The sequence below is a fragment of the Scomber japonicus genome, chromosome 2, assembly GCF_027409825.1.
Source record: "Scomber japonicus isolate fScoJap1 chromosome 2, fScoJap1.pri, whole genome shotgun sequence".
In the NCBI taxonomy this organism is placed as follows: Eukaryota; Metazoa; Chordata; class Actinopteri; order Scombriformes; family Scombridae; genus Scomber; species Scomber japonicus.
Window position 1 is genome coordinate 19,893,642 of NC_070579.1, and position 20,556 is coordinate 19,914,197.

Consider the following 20,556-nt stretch of genomic DNA (forward strand, 5'->3'; position numbering starts at 1 on the left):
CAGAACCTAATACCAACACTATTTATTGCGTTGAATTCTTCTCTTGTTAAAAAAAAGACTTAATCCTGAATCCATTTCCCTCAATCTACAGGGGCTATTCTTTTATTTCTGTAAATAGCATTCTTCGTTTGGTCAATTTCCCGTGGAAAATTTTGACTGCGAGGACACCCACTTGATTTTTTTTTTTGGTGGGACGAGAACGCAAATGAGACTGAAATAATGCCCAACACACTGCTTTCCTCATTGAACTTACTCTAAAGTTCTCTTTATGGCGTTTCAAAATGACAGACTCTAGCTTGAGGAACGAAAGCAACTATGGGATCTATTTCACTGAAGCTTTCAATGGATCTGTTTTGGATCATATATTTCCCAACAACAGCAACACGACGTGCAGGAACTTCACATTGGACTCACAGGTTGTCGGGGTTGGGATATTTCTCTCCGTTTTTATTTTGGTGGCAATTGTTGGGAACATTTTGGTTATCCTGTCTGTGGTGTGTAATAAACATTTACAGACTGTCACAAACTATTTCATTGTCAATTTAGCTATGGCAGACCTGCTGTTGAGTATTATTGTGCTGCCTTTCTCTGCGTCTTTGGAAGTGTTGGGATGCTGGGTGTTTGGCCGTGTTTTCTGTAACATTTGGGCAGCGGTGGATGTGCTCTGCTGTACCGCATCCATCCTCAGCCTCTGCATCATCTCCATCGACCGGTACATAGGTGTGAAACACTGTCTTAAATACCCCAGTATAATGACAGAGAGGAAGGCAGTGGCTATTTTAATCATAGTTTGGGTATCATCCACTGTTATCTCTGTCGGACCGCTGCTGGGATGGAAGGAACCACCGCCTGTCGATGAGAGCATCTGCAAGATCACAGAGGAACCGGGATACGCGCTCTTCTCCTCGCTCTTCTCTTTCTACCTCCCGCTCATGGTCATTCTCATCATGTATTTTAGGGTCTATGTGGTGGCCCGCAGGACTACTAAGAGTTTAGAAGCGGGTGTCAAACGAGAGAGAAATAAGTCGATGGAAGTGGTCCTTCGGATACACTGTCGCAGCGTGCTGGAGGATGCGCGTCCGGACAGCTCAAAGAGCAACAAAAACCACCCGTTTCGAAGTTCGCTATCTGTGCGGCTGATGAAGTTTTCCAGGGAGAAAAAAGCTGCTAAAACCCTCGCCATCGTCGTGGGGATGTTCATCCTGTGTTGGCTACCCTTTTTCTTCCTTCTACCCATGGGTAGGTCCTATAACTTTATATGTCTGTTCACTGTGGCACTGCGTAAAATGCGCTACCGTGCGTTTTGTGCAAATGAACATTGTTACATAGTAGTTCTCTAGAGCATCAAAAGAGCAAATTAAAAAAATAAATCAATAAATCTCACACAACTTCAATTTCTGTCGCCTATTTGAATGTGTGATTCTCAACACTGAGCTGATAGTAATGTGGATATAAATCGTTTGCAGGAATACGAGATATATTTAGCTTGGCTGTAATAATTAATGCAATCACGTCACTGGGATTGAATAGAACATTTTCGAGTAATTAGCAGTAAATCCTGATAATTTACTGCAACCCTGGCAGCAGTGGACTGCAAACGCATGCCAGAATTCAACCAACAAACTTATTTTTAAGAAAGCCTGTAGGCTGCAGTAAGATTAAGGGCATATCAGAAAACAAAAAAGTCCATTCGCTGTTTATTTTTGGGAATTAAAAACATACTATCTATAAAAAAAAACTAAGATTGTTATCTCGTGATTACAGTAAAAACAGTTTCGGTCAGAAAATGTCTGCAATAGCAACACGACTTTTAATGTGGATTGTTTTCATGCCTGTAATTTTTCTGCGGGTCAATTTTATCAGATGGCTCTTATCCAATTTATACAAGAGCAGCAATAATAGACTGGCATTCTTCAGTAATGTGCACGCTAAAAAGAAATGTTTCCAGCACCCTGCAAACATCACAGCTGCCCAACAGTAACAGTGTACCCGTTTTAGTAAGAGTACCACATAGAAATATACACTTATGATGCAAAGACACTGTTCTTGTTAGGTTAGTGTTTTGTTAAAGGTCTACTTTATTTGGAGTGAAATTAAATGCAACCTGAAAGTCTTGACAATACACACACACACACACACACACACACACACACACACACACACACACACACACACACACACACACAATGCATTGTAGAATAAGGTGTTAAGGTGTTAATGTTGAGACTAGCTCTAAAATAAGACCCTGTATTGAAAGTATAGGACATATATATATATACATATATATAGGACATAGAGTGGAGCGCAAATAAATAAATACAGCCATTCACTAATCGCTGCAGATGGTTGAAAGGGCCCTACAGTGGGGATGGCCAATGCAAGTCATTATGGCTATACATAAATTAAACTGAAGGGTGCAAAATGTATGTAAGGCTGCACTTACAGAAAGTAGTAGTGTTAGGATACACACTCTCTCTCTCTCTCTCTCACACACACACACACACACACACACACACAGAAAGAGAGAGAGAGAGAGAGAGAGAGAGAGAGAAAGAGAGAGAGAGAGACTTATAGGGGTGCTAATGGATTTTCATGGGCATATATTCCACATAACTGAAGTCATTATGAACAAATGGCTAGTATTTTATTAGAGGTAGCACTCACATTCTTGCTGTACATCTAAATTTAAAGAATGTATAGTGATTAGAGAAAAAACCCTGCAGGGAGAGAAAAGGTGCAAGACATTGAACGTGTGCTGCTAATCACTTTATTCATGCAGTCAGTGGAAGTGAAAAGGGCAAGTTTATTTGTATCAGGAAGTCTTAGTCACAGCATACGGATCAGGGGCAAACAAGGAGACAACAAAGGTAACTTGAAACATGACTTTGCAACTGATTTTATATGACATCATTTTCATTAGCACTATCATATATTAAATGATATGATAGTGATCAGATTCAACTACCTGACCTTGTGAAATGACTCTCAGTGTGGCACTACATTATCCAAAATACAAATGAAAAAGGAACTCTGCTAAATGAAAGACAAAAAATAGATTTAATGATATATTACATACTTTCTTTTAAATGTTTGATTCTTGGTAGATGTTAAAGGTCCCTAATTTATAGTCCAATTTGTAGTTTATATATAGTATCTTATAGATTTAATTTAAATGATTGATTGCATTTTTAGGGATTTAAGCTCCTTTCTGGAAATCATCTGAACTCTTGAATCCCTCCAGAAGTTGTGGAAGTTTTTGACATATTGTTCTGCAATTTGACCCCAAACTGTGACCTCCCTGGAGGAAGTAGTCCCCACAGGGAACAGCAAAGTTTCACAGTGTTGTTGGACTCATTCCAATGGGGTTTTCTGAGTGATTGATACAGGTGGAACACTCACAACACACAATTTATGCTGCTGCTCATCCATACTTGACATTGGTACGTTGTAGGAACACATCATTAATGAATTATTGAGCTAAGAGACAGACATGCAATTTTTAGCACCTCTTATGCCAGCCAGGCCCTTTCTCTGTGATGATGCAAATTTAGAGAGTAGTCTGACTCATTTGAAAGTCCAGTGAGAGTGCCCTAACACACCATTTGCGTATATTAGTGCACCAGATTCATGAATAAAGTTGTTTTTTTATCGCCAGAAACTGATTTAATAACGAGAAATCTTGTCAAATTTACTTCAAATGCATTCTTTCTCCAAGTAATGGATGCAACACAAAACAAAACAATATTGCACAGAGAATATAGAATGAGCCTTTTAGAATGAATGGTCTAACAATGTATATTTATCTTTGATTCTTCACAACATGCATTATAGCAATAACATTGCTTCCATAAATCCAAACAGTTAAACTGTACATTAATTCTGTTAAAATAATAATAATATCTACACACTTGACCTCTGTGTTTCAAAGGTATTGTGTATTTATGAATTATCAAACAATACACTTGCACTAGAGTGATGATCTGGTTTCACAGTGAATGTGTAATTAGAGACCTCCTGTCATCACAACAACAATTTATGCATTGAAATTAATAGCATAATTAACTTTTTTATTACTTCAGTTACACTTGATCACTATGCCCGTGCTTTGATTGATACAATTTGTTTTATGTGGTCTTCATCTGTGTGCATTATACTTGTTCATCAGCTGAAGTACACATGTTTTCTTTCCTTGTTTTGAGGATATCTATTGTAATAATTGCAGTTACAATTGCTATTAGAAGAAGAAAAAGAATAAGAGACATTATTTCTGATGCATCCACAGGTCCATATCAATACACTAAAAATAAAATAGAATAAAACACAAGAGAATACAAGGACAAGACAGTACAGATACAGTGTAAGCTGGACTAATGCCATTATGACTTTAGTTTTTGATTAATTTAACCAAACCATGAATTGTTATATTAAAATCCTCAGCAAAGCATTAGTGGTGGGGACATTGTTAGAAACATATTACTTTAAGCATGATTCTGAATGCATCATTAAAGCAACCTGAAGCTTCTTCATTTTTGCTTTGCTATAATTGTAGTAAATATTCAACTGTTACTAAATATTAATAGTAGGTTTTTGTATTATTATGCCACTATGGTTTGAAAAGCCCTGGGTGTATTCACTGAACTATAGAATAGTCCTTAGTGGCCATATATTGTGAGTTTTAAAAACCCAAGCATGTTGACCTTCACACAGAATATTAAATGTCAAAAAGATAATTCCCTAAACTCTGTACCTGAGGACTGATCAAGATTGTGTCTGCTCAAATCCTAAAGGTTTGTTAGAGAAAAGGCATCAGGTCCCCAGATGCCTTGATGGATTTCAAAATGAAGTATTAATTGCTGTCTGGCTTTATGATTTGTACAAGGATATGAGCACAGTGTGAACTTTTAAAACGTTACATCCTCACAAAGGATTCAAAATTGCAAATATCTTGTGGACACTATAGAGTTAAAAAATTAATAAATAAATAAAAATATTACCTGTTGTCATGGTATTGTGGTAGTGCGTCATAGCAGTGAATCACTTTCTGTCAGTAATTAAGGTCATGTCATTCCAGTAATAAGACTCATTGGAGACCATCACTTCCTTTAATCACTTTATTCATCTTAATCTTTAATGTTGAGTCAGACCAAAAGGCAAAGTATGCTACACACCTAGTACATATTGCAGAAGAGTTTCAAGGCTCAGACCTCTGCTATATTATTCACAAGGCAAGAACAGTTTGAAGTTTTTTTCTCTGAGTAAATGATGAAAGCTTCCGGTTTGCATTTGGTAGCTGATGTCAAAACAGCATGAAACCAGTACTTTGACAATCACAAACCATTTCAGCTATTTCATTGTATTACCTGAACTGAAATGAAATGGGACTTCTGGGATCAGGCAACACAGACCTGACATTAGCACTGTGATATATTTCCTCTGTGTCCAGGGTCAACTCAAGCCTAGCAATACAAAAAAACTATAAAGAAATAGGAAAAGGCAACATTCCATGAAAAACAGCATGCCATAGCAAATTGCCTTTGCAAGTATAAGGAAATGAAAAAAGGACCTTTTATCTCAAACATGTATGTTTTCATCTATGTTTACTCCACAAAACTTTATTGATTTGAAATTGGCTTTAGGTAAATTTCCATGCTCCATCATCCTGAGGAAAATTGAAGAGGGGGTATTTAACATTTGTCCATGGCAGGATTCATGTGTCTATGAATTAAGTAATGTAACACTGAATCTGGGCTGACTCCATCTCACATGAAACATTACAACAAGTTTCCCCTTATACAGGCTCAGAGATTTGCTTTGTTAGCAGCCTGGTCAATATGAAACAAGCATGCATCAATATAAATAATTTAAGAGATCACAAGACAACAGCACATCAACACAGCTACTTCTGCTCAATAAATCATTGACAAATTAAACTGTGTCTATCATACTATCAGAGTGCTGAAAAATGTTTATACATAGAATACTAGACTGTCTTCACACAGGACATTTTGACATGTCACAATGGGTAAAGCACAGATGTTAATAATACAATTGATGATGGCTAACATAGAAAACAATATTTTGTACTTTTATGGTGTGTATAAACAGTGTATTTATACTCACAAATATTCCTAATGAATCTATCTCCTTCCAGGTTCCTTCTTCCCGTCACTGAAGCCATCTGAAACTGTGTTCAAAGTGGTCTTTTGGCTGGGCTACTTCAACAGCTGCATAAACCCCATGATTTACCCCTGCTCCATTAAAGAGTTCCAGCGGGCTTTCACTCGGCTCCTCAGGTGCCAGTGTCACCACAGACGGAGGGTCCTGCGTCGCTTCTACGACCAAAGGTGGCGGACAGCTGTCAGGGGAATGACAAGGGATCAGAGAGGAGAATATAAACCTGGCTATACTGTGCATGAATCCTGTGGCAGCTCTTTGTTACACAAGGGGAAAGGGCGCTCGCTAAGTTTCAAGAGATGGAACCTGTTTCCACCGCTGGAAAAGTCCTCCTTCCAGCTCAAAGAGAAAGTGAACAATCTGTCAAATAAAATCAAGGGAGGGACGGGAAAAGGTGCCACACCTGCAGTGGGCCGGATTGAAATAGTCGACACAGTCTCTATGGGGATTTACAATGCCTGTGAGCAGAGCAGTTATCAGTTCTATGATCTGGCAGAATGTTATGGCCTGAAAGAGACTGACATTTAGAGGGGCACCAGAGAATGTTTTATTTATTTTCAAAGAGCCATGTTGGACCAACATGTAAGACAGACTGATAGGACGTAATTTTGTGCTCACAAAATATCTGAGAATCAAAGCTCGATCAAAGTTGTGGACCAAGAATGATGGCTTGAGCCCAGCATAAACAGGACTAAATCTTTTTATCAATCCCTCATGACCATCGTGTTTATTTAGATGAAAAGTCTTGTGAACAGCTTAAAGCTGTGTTTTTGGAAGTGGACACAAAAGTAGCCAGCTCCTTGGGCTTTATTTTACCGCTGGTACTTGGAAGCACTGTGTGTTGGTGCTCCTTGGCCTACATTTCATCTGTGTATGCACTTTTGACATCTTTATCATTATTATTATTCTTTCTTTACATTTATGTCAGGCAGTCTCCATGTTTTTATTAGCCATCTGACACTGTGTGATGACTGTGATTCAGCTGATTAAAAAATAAATGAATCACACAACTGTACCCAAACAAAAAACAAAAGTTTTGAGGCTGTAACAAAGGGACATTAAAATCATGAGAGCAATTTCTGTTGTTGCTAAAATGTCTGAAATTAATCAAATGTAATATGTTAGAATGAATTATGATACTTCATCTATCATTTTGTTTTGACAAGGCATTGTAAAGATAAGGAGCCAGCTACAAATTAAAGTGCTGCACAGTATTTATTATAAGTGTTGGATTTATAACTTGACTTCTTCCGACTGACATGTTCACTTGTTCAAATACAAATCCATACATATACTTGGCCCACCTAACTGTAATTTGCATCGCCAAGTTAGTGCTAATGTGAAATGAACATGCTTCTTTTGTTTTTTCTGATGTTATGTTTGTTTATGTCAAATGAAAAGCAAAATAAAAAGGGAGAAAAAAAGAAGTTAAGCCAATATTCATAGTTTTCATTTAAATGATAGTAAGGCTTTCTTGAAATCTGCCCCATCCAGCAGATGTCACTATTGGTTTAAGTTGTGTTATGTCCTTTGGGTCAACCGTATGCTTTTGGGAAGCGAAAATAGGCTGTTTTTCATGTGGAGTGAGGCTGGAGCTGGATGCAATGTCGAGAAACACAGAAAGAGAACAAGAGAGAGGGATAGAAAGAGAGTGAGAGAAAGCCACTCTATCAAGACTAATACATCTCAATTGCTTCCTGTTATTAGCCTCATTCCACCATGAGTTTACTCAAATGTTTTCATGACTTAGGGGAATGTCAAACAGATTATTTTTTACTTTATTATTTTTCATTTGTAATAATTTCCAGTAAAACATGACAGAATTAAAAAATACCCGGGAATAGGAAAAAGAGAAGGGTCTAATTAGTATATACTATTCAAATAGCAAATAGCTATATTCATATAAAAGAAACAAAATGAAAATAGGCTTGAAACACAAACATAACTATTTTCTAAATCAAGTGGTAAAGTTACTGGTTCATTTTGCAATATGTTGATTAAATTCCCACTGTTTCACAAGGCAAACGAGCAAACCAAAGAGACAGCCACTGCCTTGACTAATTGCATTCTGACAGTGCTGGCGCTGGGTTAACAAAAATAGATTTTGACGGGTGGCTTAGAGCTAATAAACAGACTGTAGATAGACATTATTTGCACATAGCTGTCTGGTTCTTGACTATCTTTTAAAGGGATAATTTGTTATGCATTCTGGGTGTCTGGTATCTTGCAGTGTCTTGCAGGACTAAGTTATAAGATGAGTTACAAGATGAGTGAAGCCAAAAACACATCAAGTTTCAATAAGTTACTAATGTTTATTTAAAAAAAAAAGCTTTTTCCACTTTCACTGTTCAGTGAACTACAATATTTGTCCCCATGCTCTTCTTTTTGTCAGATGGCATGGCAACAGGTTAAAATCAATTGTTATAATAGAAACTCAAGGTGAACTCTGTCTGAGATGGCCAGGGAACAGGATGGCTGCAGTTGCAGTTTTAAACAAGTTTTCAGCAAAACTTTTTAGCTTTTTAAATTAGTTTGCATTTGTATTTGTGCAACCCTCTAGTATTATAGTCAGTAGAGGATCAAAACAAGGCTGGTCAAACAAATCTCACAAAAATATAGAAATAACTAACGTAATACTGTGATTGGGATTTTGGGAATGGATTAATGTTAAGCAAAGAGTAGGTGAGAGACTATTGAGACTAATAAAAATCAATTTCTTCCTATTTTTAGCATCATTCCACCATGAAACCATGCAATTAGAAAACTAAAGTTGATACTAAAACAGTATATATTTAAAATCACATCTTTAGGGAGGAGGATTACAAAACAAGCTGAATAACTGCTCTGAGTAAAAGTGGCAAAAACCCACCCCCGATGCTGGACTGATGGAGCCCCATAATGCTGTTTCAAAATACAACAGCATGTGTGTAAGTTTAGAATTAGTAGTTTGATTTAACACTATGTGCTACTACTACAGTATATAGAAAACTACCCCAAACTTCAATGCAGTGCATCAATGCAAAAAGTCAATGGCAGGTGCAAATAAAGGAAGACAGTGAAAGTTTCCAAACAGCGGAAATTGGTTTACACATTGGATGTATGTTTGGTATGGTTCAGTCTAAAGTGAACAGTGATGAACTTCAAAATGTTCCATCAAGCTCAAGATCAGGTATGTTGTTAAAAATCATATACCTCATTATAGCAAAAACTGATGTATCTCATGCTGAGCAAAACACCAGCAGTTCTATACATGAAGCCAACACTGACCTGTTGTCAGAAGATCCTGAAAAATGTTTAGAACTAACTTTCTATAATATTTTCTTATATTATGTTATATTTCCACAACATCAGTTGCTCTTCATAACAATAATAATAATGATGATAATACTGTTGAATATTTAATATCCACAAAATTTGAAACAGACTTGTACAGTACATAATGTTTGTTTAATGATCAGTATCTTGCCATCAAACATTCCATAATCAAAATATAAATGATTTCTGGACGTACACACACACACACACACACACACACACACACACACACACACACACATTTGTATGTGTATATACACACACACCTCATTTTCATATTGTATTTTTAAAAAGATGAGGTATGGTGTATATTAAAAAAAAGTGTTATGATAAACAAAAAACAAACAAAATCAAAGATAAGAGCACACCTTCACACATACACACACATGCACTCAATCATCCACCACCTGCTACTTTGTCACAACAGCTTGAGGCCTAATACTACTTTTTGTATTCTTAGTATGGCCGAAATGAATGCGTGACTCCTGGAGTTATATTTTATTTTGCTATACACAAGAGCCATAAGCACTAGTTTTTCTAATTTTGTCTTACTTATGTCTCACAAAGTGGGTTTGTGTGAACAGCACTTAAAGCAATTACACTTTCTGCCATATCTAGCAAAAGCACATTGAAGATGTTTATATTTAAATGTCAAAATTATTTATTAGTTTAGTAGTCCATGAGTAGTTTTCAAATAACACACGGCTAAATAAACACTAAATAACACAGGGCAGATAGCTTCTGCTGCACTGCTTACTGTGAAGTTAAGTTTTCAAGAGTGCAACATTGCTCGCCATGCCTGCAGCTGGCCAACAGCTGTCACAATACCAGATTTTACATTAGTCATAAACATAAGAGTAGCTAGGGGTCTTTAGAGTCTATAGGGCAGTGTAAACACCACACACAGGGGCACAGTACTGTATTTGATGTGGTGTTAATTTACCTTTGCACAAAATAAGTAATAAATATGGTTATTGGTCATTTGTCATCTTGGTGGATTGAGGCTAATTTTTAATGTGTCTTTGGTAGTGTATAAAAAGTGTGTAGCATTTGATTTTGATGAAGTAAGCTGTCATGTCCATTCCCTGGAATCACATTTCACTCCTTAGCCCTCCCCAAAGCTGCCACCTGTCCTACAGCTGCACCCATGACTGCTCCTATACTTGCAAAATGCACATAGAAGATAGACTCAGACAAACAAACAAAACAGTTTAATAAGCAGATGGACAACAATTACATCTAAGTCACAATATTTTCCAATATGTTAAAAGTTTATCTACTTCAGTAATGTTTGTAAATAATCCACTGTTTTAATTGTCATCTCTTTTCATAAATTGGATCTCTTATCATGTATTTAATTTATATGATCAAAGATAGATTGGGAGTTCAAGCTCTGTAATATAGAACATTTGGTGATCATGCTGGAAGTGTCATTTAATACTTTATTTGCCATTCAATAATTTTCTTGATTCTTAATACTATCAGTAAGATATTGATCTGAGATCAAGTTTTGTCGTCCCAATGAAGTATTAGACACCTCTCTGATGTTGTTTCCTCATCACTATGTAGGTTGAAGGAAATCAATCATGTTAAGTCATCGCTATTTCATCCTCTTGGTCCTGTTTTCAGTTTGTTAGTCACATTTCTCTTCTACTGTTCCAGAATAAGTATTCAAGGAAACTCTCCAAAGGGTTATACAACAGTTTGGATTGTAGCTATATACAGGTGTAGCAGTAGATTGGATTATTCTCATTTAACATAGAGTCATCAGTGTGCTGTAGAAAATATAACATAAGCATGCACTGTGACTGGCAGGTTGATGGCCTCCCTGCAAAACTGTTCCTGCTGTTGGTTAGATTTTCATCTAAAACATTCGGTAACTGATCTTCTAAAGGCAACAGATGGACATAATCCAAGGCTCAATTACTAAAAATGAAATGCTGGAAAAAGCTGTTCTTTCTCTTTTTCTGTCACAAAAAGTTTGGGCCACAGGCACCTGGCTTTTACATGGAGGTAATATAGGTGATTTCATACATCATTAATTGAAGGCATGGTTGGTGGTAGTCCCACCTCAATAATAAATCCTAATAATAATTATTCTTAATTCAAACATATTTTTCCATGCTTTTAGTAAAATTATGTGGTTGGAATATTATTATTCCCTGGTCATTCCACTCCCACACAGAATATACAAATATAATCTTTATTTTATGGTTGATCTGCACGTTCATTGGCCTCTTTCCTAGTATGCGATAGGTCCATCCCAGGGGAGGATCCAGGCAGGCATACTCTACAGCCCATGAACATGAGGAACGCCCTACGGAAGGAACGGTTAAAAAAACCATACAGGAAGGGATTTAGGGATGAGTTGATATATCCTAGCCACAAAAATATATCCCAGATGACCACCTCCGTGCTGTATTCAATGAAAGGGTCCACAATGTTGACTGTAAAGAAGGGCATCCAGAAGATTAGGAAAACTCCCATAATGATACCTAAAGTTTTTGCTGCCTTTCCCTCTCTCTTCATGGTATTCCTATGTCGTTGTTTCTTGCTCGAGTCTTTGCCCACTCCAGCAGCCATCTGGCTTTCCATGGCGCTGATCTGCCTGGCCTGTCGTTTGGCAGCTTTGAAGATCTTCCAGTAGGCCACCAACATAGTCGCCATAGGCAGGTAGAAGGCTACCAAGGAAGCCATGACAGCATAAATGCGATTGACCAAGAAGACACATACGTTTTCAGGGAGCAGGATGTTCACACCGGCAATATGGAGATCTAGCATTATGGGACCAAAGGAAATGAGCATTGGAACAGCCCAACATACGACAATGAGGAGAATTACACGATTGTGGGACATCTTTAAGGAGTAAACTAGTGGGTTGCAGACAGCGTAATAGCGGTCAAAGGCAATACAGCTGAGATGGAATATGGAGGCAGTGCAGAGCATGACATCTAGGCTAGAATGAAGCTTACAAAAAAGGACACCAAAGTACCAGCACCCTTCTACGGTCCGAATCATACTATATGGCATCACTACCAGGCCAACAAGGCAGTCAGCCACAGCCAGGGACATGACGAAGGAGTTTGTGGGTGACTGCAACTGCTTGAAGTAAGCAATGGACAAGACCACTAGGAAGTTGCCCACCACTGTGCAAACAATGCCTATAGAGAAGAAGCCATACAGAAAAATGCGAGAAGCCTGATTCCTCAGTGTAGTACAGGACTGAAGTTCAGTCTGAAGAGATGCATTAGCATCATGGTGCAATCCCAAGCTGCTGTTATCCATGGTCTAATCAAACCTGTCAAAACACACAGATAGAGTTGTAAATAATGACAGTTAAGGTCTGACTTTGGAGTAAGTGAAGCATTTCAAAGCACTCTTCTATGGTACATTAACAGAAAAATTATAAAACCATGCAGGTTTCTGTTTGTTTCAGACTCAATTGCTGCTCCATGGCAGTTAATCTCTAGACTGTAAACTTAAGTTGAAATCACAAGAGACTGTTGGCCTGGAAAGTCCTTGTTCTGGTGTGGTTGTGTTATACAAAATGCCGTCTCCTTGCTTGATGTGGTGAGCAAAACCAGATGTTCTTTTTATCAACATAGATCTTGGTAGTGTGAGGAGAATGATGAGTATGTTGTCTAAATGCTCTCAAGTGTCAGATAATGTTTTGAGTGGCTTGGAGGCAGGGGATTCTTCAAATGAGTCAGCTGTCATTAGGTCTGTTGGATCACAAATCATGATAATTATTTTCCTGTAAGAAGTATTTAGGAATTTGGACCCACCATATTACCACAATATGTATTGGAATTTATTAAAAGTTTTTGGAAATAATTACATTTTTAAATATTGTGCCTTTAAGATCAATTAAGCAATAATTAATTTTAGGCACTCATTGATGCATTGCATATTACAGTATTACACAACAGAACACAAAGAGAATGATTGTAGTGAACAGAATCATATTACATTTCCAGTGCCCGTCTTTTGAACAGGGACCAGATGTTCCAGCTGACTTGAACTACATTTTAATGAACCCCACAGGGACTGTGCAGTGGTGACGGGGATGTGATGCTGAGAAGAAAAAAAAAAGTGTTTGGTTTGTAGACATGTTTCAATGAACCGACCCTCGTCTTCTTGGCTATCAACATCAATAAAGTTAAAAATGGAAGAATTAATTTAAACTCAGTCAATAAATATAGATCCTGCCAAACCAATCCAGTTTTGAAAGTCTTATTTATATGCATTAGTTTCTGTTGTGATTAACTCAAAGGCTTTTGACATATGTAGATAAAGTGTCCTTTACTCTGCCACTGCCCTCTTCAAAGAAGAAGGGGATCAATCATCTCAACACCGCACCCCCTCGCACATGCCACTGCTCCCCTTCATCCGTCTAATCTTTCTGTTAATATTAGAAAGCATCACATCTGCCACAACTACACAACTGTATTCAAATTTGTTGATTTTGTATGATCTGTCATCTCTCCTGTTATCCCAAAATCCTCTACTTAGTTTCAGTCTGGTGATTTACATGATCAGCTGACTCAAACTCATCGATGTGAGCAAATTCATGATTAGCAATAATTAATGTGATATTAGTGCCAAAGCTTTGCCAAGTGTTTCCTTGTCATATGCCATATTTGACACCTTTAAATAAAAATAATAATTAATTCAATTAATAACAACCATGTATTAGTTTTGCCATAAATAAAAAGCATTCCTAATGGTACATTTGGTTTAGCAATGTAGCAATACTAGAGAAAACAATTTGATTGGTAAGATATTGATGTACACATATACATGTATTATAATAATATAATATATAATATCAGATATCCAAATGTTAATTTGCATGTAGTGACTGCAACTCCGACAAAAAGGCACATTTAAATTATCTTACATTCAGTAAAATTGTGCATCTTTCCATCTAATTCTATCAATAACAGCTCAGTTTCTACAGCAAATTATTGATGCATTTTAGATACAATTTTTAGAATTCAGTTTTAAACAAAGGTTCGTAATTTGTTCACATAAAAGAGATTAACTGAAATGTGCTAACAATGACACTCACCTGTACAGAAGAGAGAAGATCGTCTGTCCTCATGTCGGTATCATAGGTCTGTCAACCTTGGTTTTACATACGAGAGGGATGGGAGAGGTGGGCTGTAATGAACGCATGCAACAATAATCATGGTAACAAAATACAGTCTGCTGCCAACTCCCCTGCCTACTCAAATGACTGTAGGAACAGCAGCCAAGGTACTTACAATTTGTAATTTCCTGATGACAGAGCCACCAGCCATTGTTGTGACTTGTTGACAACATAAAGAGACCAGCGTCTGTATATGTCCATTTGAAATATCATACAATCATTTGTGCAATTCCTAAAGGCTTTTGACAATTATGTATGCATCTGGTTTGGAAGGCTGTCTAACAATTTTAAGGCTATATTAAATGGCCATGAAAACCATAGCCAAGTCTGATCAGACTAGCTCAGAAGGTGAGGAGACTGTGATGCTTATAGGAATATATTTATAATAACTTTACTCTATAACACTAGAGAAAGAGGTTAGATCCTGTCACTTTATAAAGTACATATTTAGTTTTTCATTTCATTGCAACTTCTTTGTACATACCCCCGAAACAGCACAGATCATCCCTTTCATGTGCTTCAGTGTGCAGTGGAGCACAGCCAGTCATGCCAAGCTTGAATACCTTGGGCCTCAGCCAGTGACAGACGTATTTCAAGTGTGGCGGATGTGTTCTAATTAAACATAGGGGGATTTTTAATGAAGGGCGCAATAAAAGGCACATTGGCTCAATAACTAGTGTTTTTTCAGACCAGTCATTCATATGTGTAATGCAAGTGTGCTTTACAGACAGCACAGTCTGGCTGCACATCTGCTCTTTTGTTACCATAAGAGCAGTGAGTAGAGGTTGATTCCAGGGCTTTGTTATATTCACGAGGGGGCAAATAGAGAGACCTGTCTGATTTGATTACACATATGATTATCTGTAGTATGATACTGAGTGATGGTTGCCACACTCTATCCCTGGGTGAGAGTAGTTTTGACAAAAACTGACTGGGAATATATTTATTAAGCTCAAAAAACGACTTTGTAAATGAAGGCATGCTCATTTATTGTGCTCCAGAAAAATGTACATAAAGGAGAACAGTTTGCTCACCACCCCACTTTCATACAGAATGACTCCCTTCGCTCTTGTCTTTCTATACTAGGCTGGCTCCTCCTATTGGATCATAACAACAAACTTACCAATTAATATAAAAACAACAAAAAATATGACCTCTGTAGTCTTAGAACATATAATGAAAATACAAAATCATACATTATTCAACACCTTTGTCATCAACATTATATTTAAGGAAAAAACAACAAACATTTGAATGTTAGTCTCCCTCTGATGAGCACCCTGCGTGGTAGCCCCTGCCATCAGTGTGTGAATGGTTGAATGACATGTAGTGTAAAAAAGCCCTTTGAGTGGTCAAAAAGACTAGAAAAGCGCTATATAAGTACCATCCATTTACCATTTACATTTATTGCCAGACCACAGGGTAAGAACAAATTAGAACATAATATATTGCAATAATGTTAAACTGCAGAAAATTAATGATGTAACTTAGTATGAAAAATTAAAGAAGAATGTGCATTATCCTTTCCATATAAGTAGCAAATCCCTGTTATTCTAGTGACAGGAGTCTGTCACAATGCTATTTACAAACCCTAAAACTTGTAGCGAATCCCATCATTCTGTAGGCCAGTGATTCTCAAAGTAGGATCTGGGGACCCCCAGGGGTCTTTGAAGAGGTTTCAGCGGATCCCCAGCAACGAGTGGAATGCTTTATTTTCACTATAATACCATCTATAAGTAACACAATGACAGAATGTGTTCATGGGCTTCATACACTTTCTTTAACAAAACATCTGATAGCAAAACTCTTATCAGATGGAACCATTGCTTTAGGCTATGTATGAATTTACCACTCTGTCTACTGGAAATAACCTTTGTACAGTACACAACCAATTAACAAAAATATAAACTTACATTATAATGGCCTATGAGCTTACAGGTTCTTACAAGTTCAGCCATAACTGTCGAAGCTCACAGAGCTAAGGTAACAGGCATAAAAACCTGTTTCCAAGCACACCTTTCTGAATGATAGTATAAAATTAAATCATGCCTTCGATTTCAAGACTAATGTAGCTGGGGTGGTTCTAGGGGGGCCAGCGTCCTTGTAGCAACAAGCTAGGACTGTCTTGTTTGCCTAAAACGCAGTATTGTTATTTCACAAATTACGTTGCCACATAAAAGGACTTTCAAATGTTGTTGCTGTTGTTGTGTCCATATCATGTTTTTTATTGCATTAAACAGTCACAATTGGTTACTGTCATGCCACTGTGAAACTGTGAATGGAAGTGAACTTTGAAGCTTGTCCTCACAATAATAGTTGAATGAAAAAACGGGGAGCCTTAGCTAAGTTGCAGCTAGCACACAACAAGATGACCTACACAGCAGCAATTACAGTGGGACAAGTATGAATCCATCACCGTCAGATAAGGTGAGTCAGCTATACCCCATCTCTCTATCCCTTTGGTTCCTCTTTCCTGGTGCTTACATGTTTTTTTTTTTTATTGTTAACAAATAATGTGCTGTAGATTGTTAACCTACACAGTGTGCTGTCTCACCTGATCTCAGTCACAACAACAGAGCCTTCATCCAGATTGTAAGTCGTGCTTACTTTATAATGTGAACATAAACTTTGATAACCAGTGGATTCAAGGTGTGAAGTGTTCAATCTTTTTTTTGTATTCAGTTCTGATCTGTACTTGAATCAAATTCTAAGCCAAGTGATGTATACTGCATGTCTGTATACCAAGAAAATACATGTGAAGTGTAAATCATATATGTCCATTTCTTCTTTTTTATGGAAACAAATCTGTTAACGAAACTATAAATTAGAACTTTAACTTTGTAATTTATTTCTTTACATGACATGTCTGTCTTCTGAACCATTCGACTAAAATTAGTGCTTAGTTTCAGTTTAATTCACTGGCCCCTGCAAAAACAACAGCTGGCCCCAAATCTGACACCTATATTGTAATGGGCTAGAACCATCAATGTTAACTGGACCATCACACAGTACAATGATTATTTTTTTAAAATTGGCCCTTAAATACAAAATAATGATACTTTGGCATTTATTAGTTAGGGTTGCAGTAGTTTAATGTTTCTAATGATCTGATGTCTTATCAGCCCAGCTTTTAGTAAAAGTTATAAATAATAAAGAGATCAAACCATTGAACAGTAACATTGTTACTAACTTATTTTTGCTATGCTTTTAATTGATGCTTGTTTTTTGTGTTATTTTTTACTGTTTTATCAAAGTCGTGATGTGAGGGGTATGTGACCTTGACTAACGGAGTTTACTAAGCTGTAAATGTACCATTTCAGGGATGAGAATACACAGGTTTGACTGATCTTTGGGGCAATGCAGCCCTCTTCTGGTTTATTATTTATATTGCATGTAGGCTATGAGACCACTGGAAGTCACTCAATAGCTACTACTACATTCATATATTAAAATGATAATATGTTAATGTATACCCAAAGTAGAGGCATTGTATTTTGTTCGGTTCATAAAACCCCACTTCCATGTGTGATCCTAATTTAGACCCACAAGTAGCCATTAAAAGCAGGCAACATGCACACACAGCTGATTTGTGGATGTGAAGAAAATACACAGAACAATTATTCAAAATCATTATCAACATATTTTGATCAATAGCCTACTGTTCACGTGTTTATAAAGTTGTGCCACTTGCATAAAAATGCACAGCCTCACAGTTTGCAAATTACACTGTTACGGGTGGGGATGGTAGGACCTAATAGCAGTACAAACACCAATGAGCTTTATTGTATATCAGTGGCAGGTGTGGTGGTCAACAGGACAATAGCATCTAGGTACTCTACAGTTAATTAGGCAGAAGATCAGAGGCCTGTAGTAAGAAGCTGGATTAACATACCTGGGATATATCTCCGTTACCTGGGTTGATTTAGCCATTGAGTTCTTTTGAGGCTCAGCACCCTCGGAGTGAGCATGTTTTGTGTTGGAATATTAATTCCTCACTGTGACGGCATGAGTAGTTGTGCGTTCCATAAATTCATGTGTGATTATTAAGCTCATTATTTCAGATGCAACCCTAGCGGAGCTAAACGGACTTGGGAACAAGTCACAAGTACAAAAACATACTTCAAAGGAGTCACTGACAAGGCTTTATTTCTTCACACTGTCTCTGTTGTATGGATGAAATCAACAGAATTTATTTGATATTGTTTTCAGCCCACAGGAATAAAATGCAGTTTAAAAAAGACAGGGGGAGGGCCTCCTTCTCAGGAGTATACTCCTGCAGAGGAGCTCGCCCTCTCCAACAATGAGGGTTGCCCCTTGATGGAGGGTGTAGAGGGAGGGGTGACAACAGACACCGGGGGAGTAAGCAGCATTCACAGCACCTCATTTGTTCAGGGTATGTTCCCTGAAGATCTGGGAGTCATGTACGAACCCTGGCCAACATTAGTCAATGTGCACTTGAAAAGACTTGAATCAATGTTGTGACAACAGTGTTGTGTGGGCCTCTTTGTATATGTGGATTGTTTAATTGTGATTTAAAATGATGATATAAATAATGGAAATTGAGACAAGACATTATTGATAATGAACTAACTGAATGTGAAATGTATTGCATTGCAAATAGTTCTGGATTATGTGAAGTACCTGACTGTTGAGGCTGTGAAAGTTTTTCCTGTTTACGTAGTCTGCCTCATTTTCTCCCAGACTTGCACAGATGAGGATATGTGTACAGTCTATGGCACCTATTACCCTATGGAACCCTGTGAAAGGGACATATGTGTATTTTACATAGCTTATATTATCTTACCTGCTATCGCATAAAACCCCTCTTTGATTGAATGTATGGGTAGGTGGCCGGGGAAAACCACAAATACATCCAGTAGCTCAGTCAGGGCCCTTGCCACTTTATGGATAGCGGCGCAACATGTTTTCAGCATCGCCAACAGCTTGCATATAAGTACTACCTATGAATGAATGAATGAATGAATTTCATGTCTCATCTTACAACCCATCCCACATCTATCCCTAAAAACTGTCTCTCCTGAGCGCTCCTCTCACGATCCGCGCACCAATGTCGACAGGATCTTCTAAGAATGGGCAGGCCATTTTCCAAGAGATCTGATTGGTCAGGAGGTGGTGCTTTTATACTCGATCAGGTATAGGCAGACCAAGTACATAGGCTAAACTCGTAGTCAGGGACAGAAGGCTGATGCTTTTACCAGGGCAGAGACAAAGCAAGATGATCAGGGCTGAGCAGAGTCGGAACCAGGAAGTCAAACCGAAGGTGAGTGCTGGAAAGTCTGGCATGAAATCAAAGCCTGAAGTGAGTGAGCAGGACAGGCTTATAAAGTGTCTTGATTATAGATGAGTTGCAGCTGAGTGCCCAGGTGAACAGAGTTGGCTGATGAGGTGGGTGTGTCTGACAGGCAGTAGTGGAGCAGAGTTGGGGTAAGTGGAAATTTACCAGAGTGGCATGTAATAGGAAGAGCAAAATTATGACACTGTTATGTTAAAACACCGTTTTTTGTGATCCAAAAGTGTATGGGGCCAGGCTCAAAATACTCAGGGATGGTGCTGAATGATCGGCCCAAAGACATCAATGCCTGTGTAGACATGTGACGGAACTTGTGTGGGTCAGAGATCTGTGCATGCCACACAGATAATACAAAACAGACCAAAAACCACGTCATATGCTTTTGACTCATCATCACAGCTGTTGTGTAAAAGTGAAGAAGAATCAACAAGGTTTGATCATTTTAATCTAAGACTATGAATGTAAGATCATTGATTTTACCTCATACACTGTGTGTCCTGTGGAATGTGTCCTTTAGGAGGCCCATTGCTCATCTTCTAACTTGGCCCATGTCCAAATAAGGTGGAAGACGTGGGGACCCTATTGTAAGGTGTCAAGAAAATAT

The 20,556-nt window shown here is 37.8% G+C and overlaps 2 protein-coding genes across 2 annotated transcripts; one reads left to right on the plus strand and one right to left on the minus strand.

Moving 5' to 3' along the window:
- The first annotated feature begins 206 nt into the window (after nt 1-206).
- On the plus strand, nt 207-7,589 carry adra1d (adrenoceptor alpha 1D). The gene is made up of 2 exons (XM_053331109.1): nt 207-1,239; nt 6,152-7,589. The coding sequence occupies exons 1-2, from the start codon at nt 282-284 to the stop codon at nt 6,700-6,702; spliced, it is 1,509 nt and encodes a 502-aa protein (XP_053187084.1). The 5' UTR covers nt 207-281; the 3' UTR covers nt 6,703-7,589.
- A 4,108-nt stretch (nt 7,590-11,697) lies between these two features.
- Nucleotides 11,698-12,774, minus strand: LOC128370971 (5-hydroxytryptamine receptor 4). Its single transcript, XM_053331158.1, has one exon. The coding sequence runs from the start codon at nt 12,772-12,774 to the stop codon at nt 11,698-11,700; it is 1,077 nt and encodes a 358-aa protein (XP_053187133.1).
- Nucleotides 12,775-20,556: the final 7,782 nt, after the last annotated feature.

What these genes read in the sequence shown, in the direction of transcription:
- adra1d (XM_053331109.1), top strand. Translation starts at nt 282, where the DNA reads ATGACAGACTCTAGCTTGAGGAACGAAAGCAACTATGGGATCTATTTC. An exon ending in TTTCTTCCTTCTACCCATGG is followed by an intron (nt 1,240 to 6,151) that starts GTAGGTCCTATA and finishes ATCTCCTTCCAG; the next exon opens with GTTCCTTCTTCCCGTCACTG.
- LOC128370971 (XM_053331158.1), bottom strand. Translation starts at nt 12,774, where the DNA reads ATGGATAACAGCAGCTTGGGATTGCACCATGATGCTAATGCATCTCTT.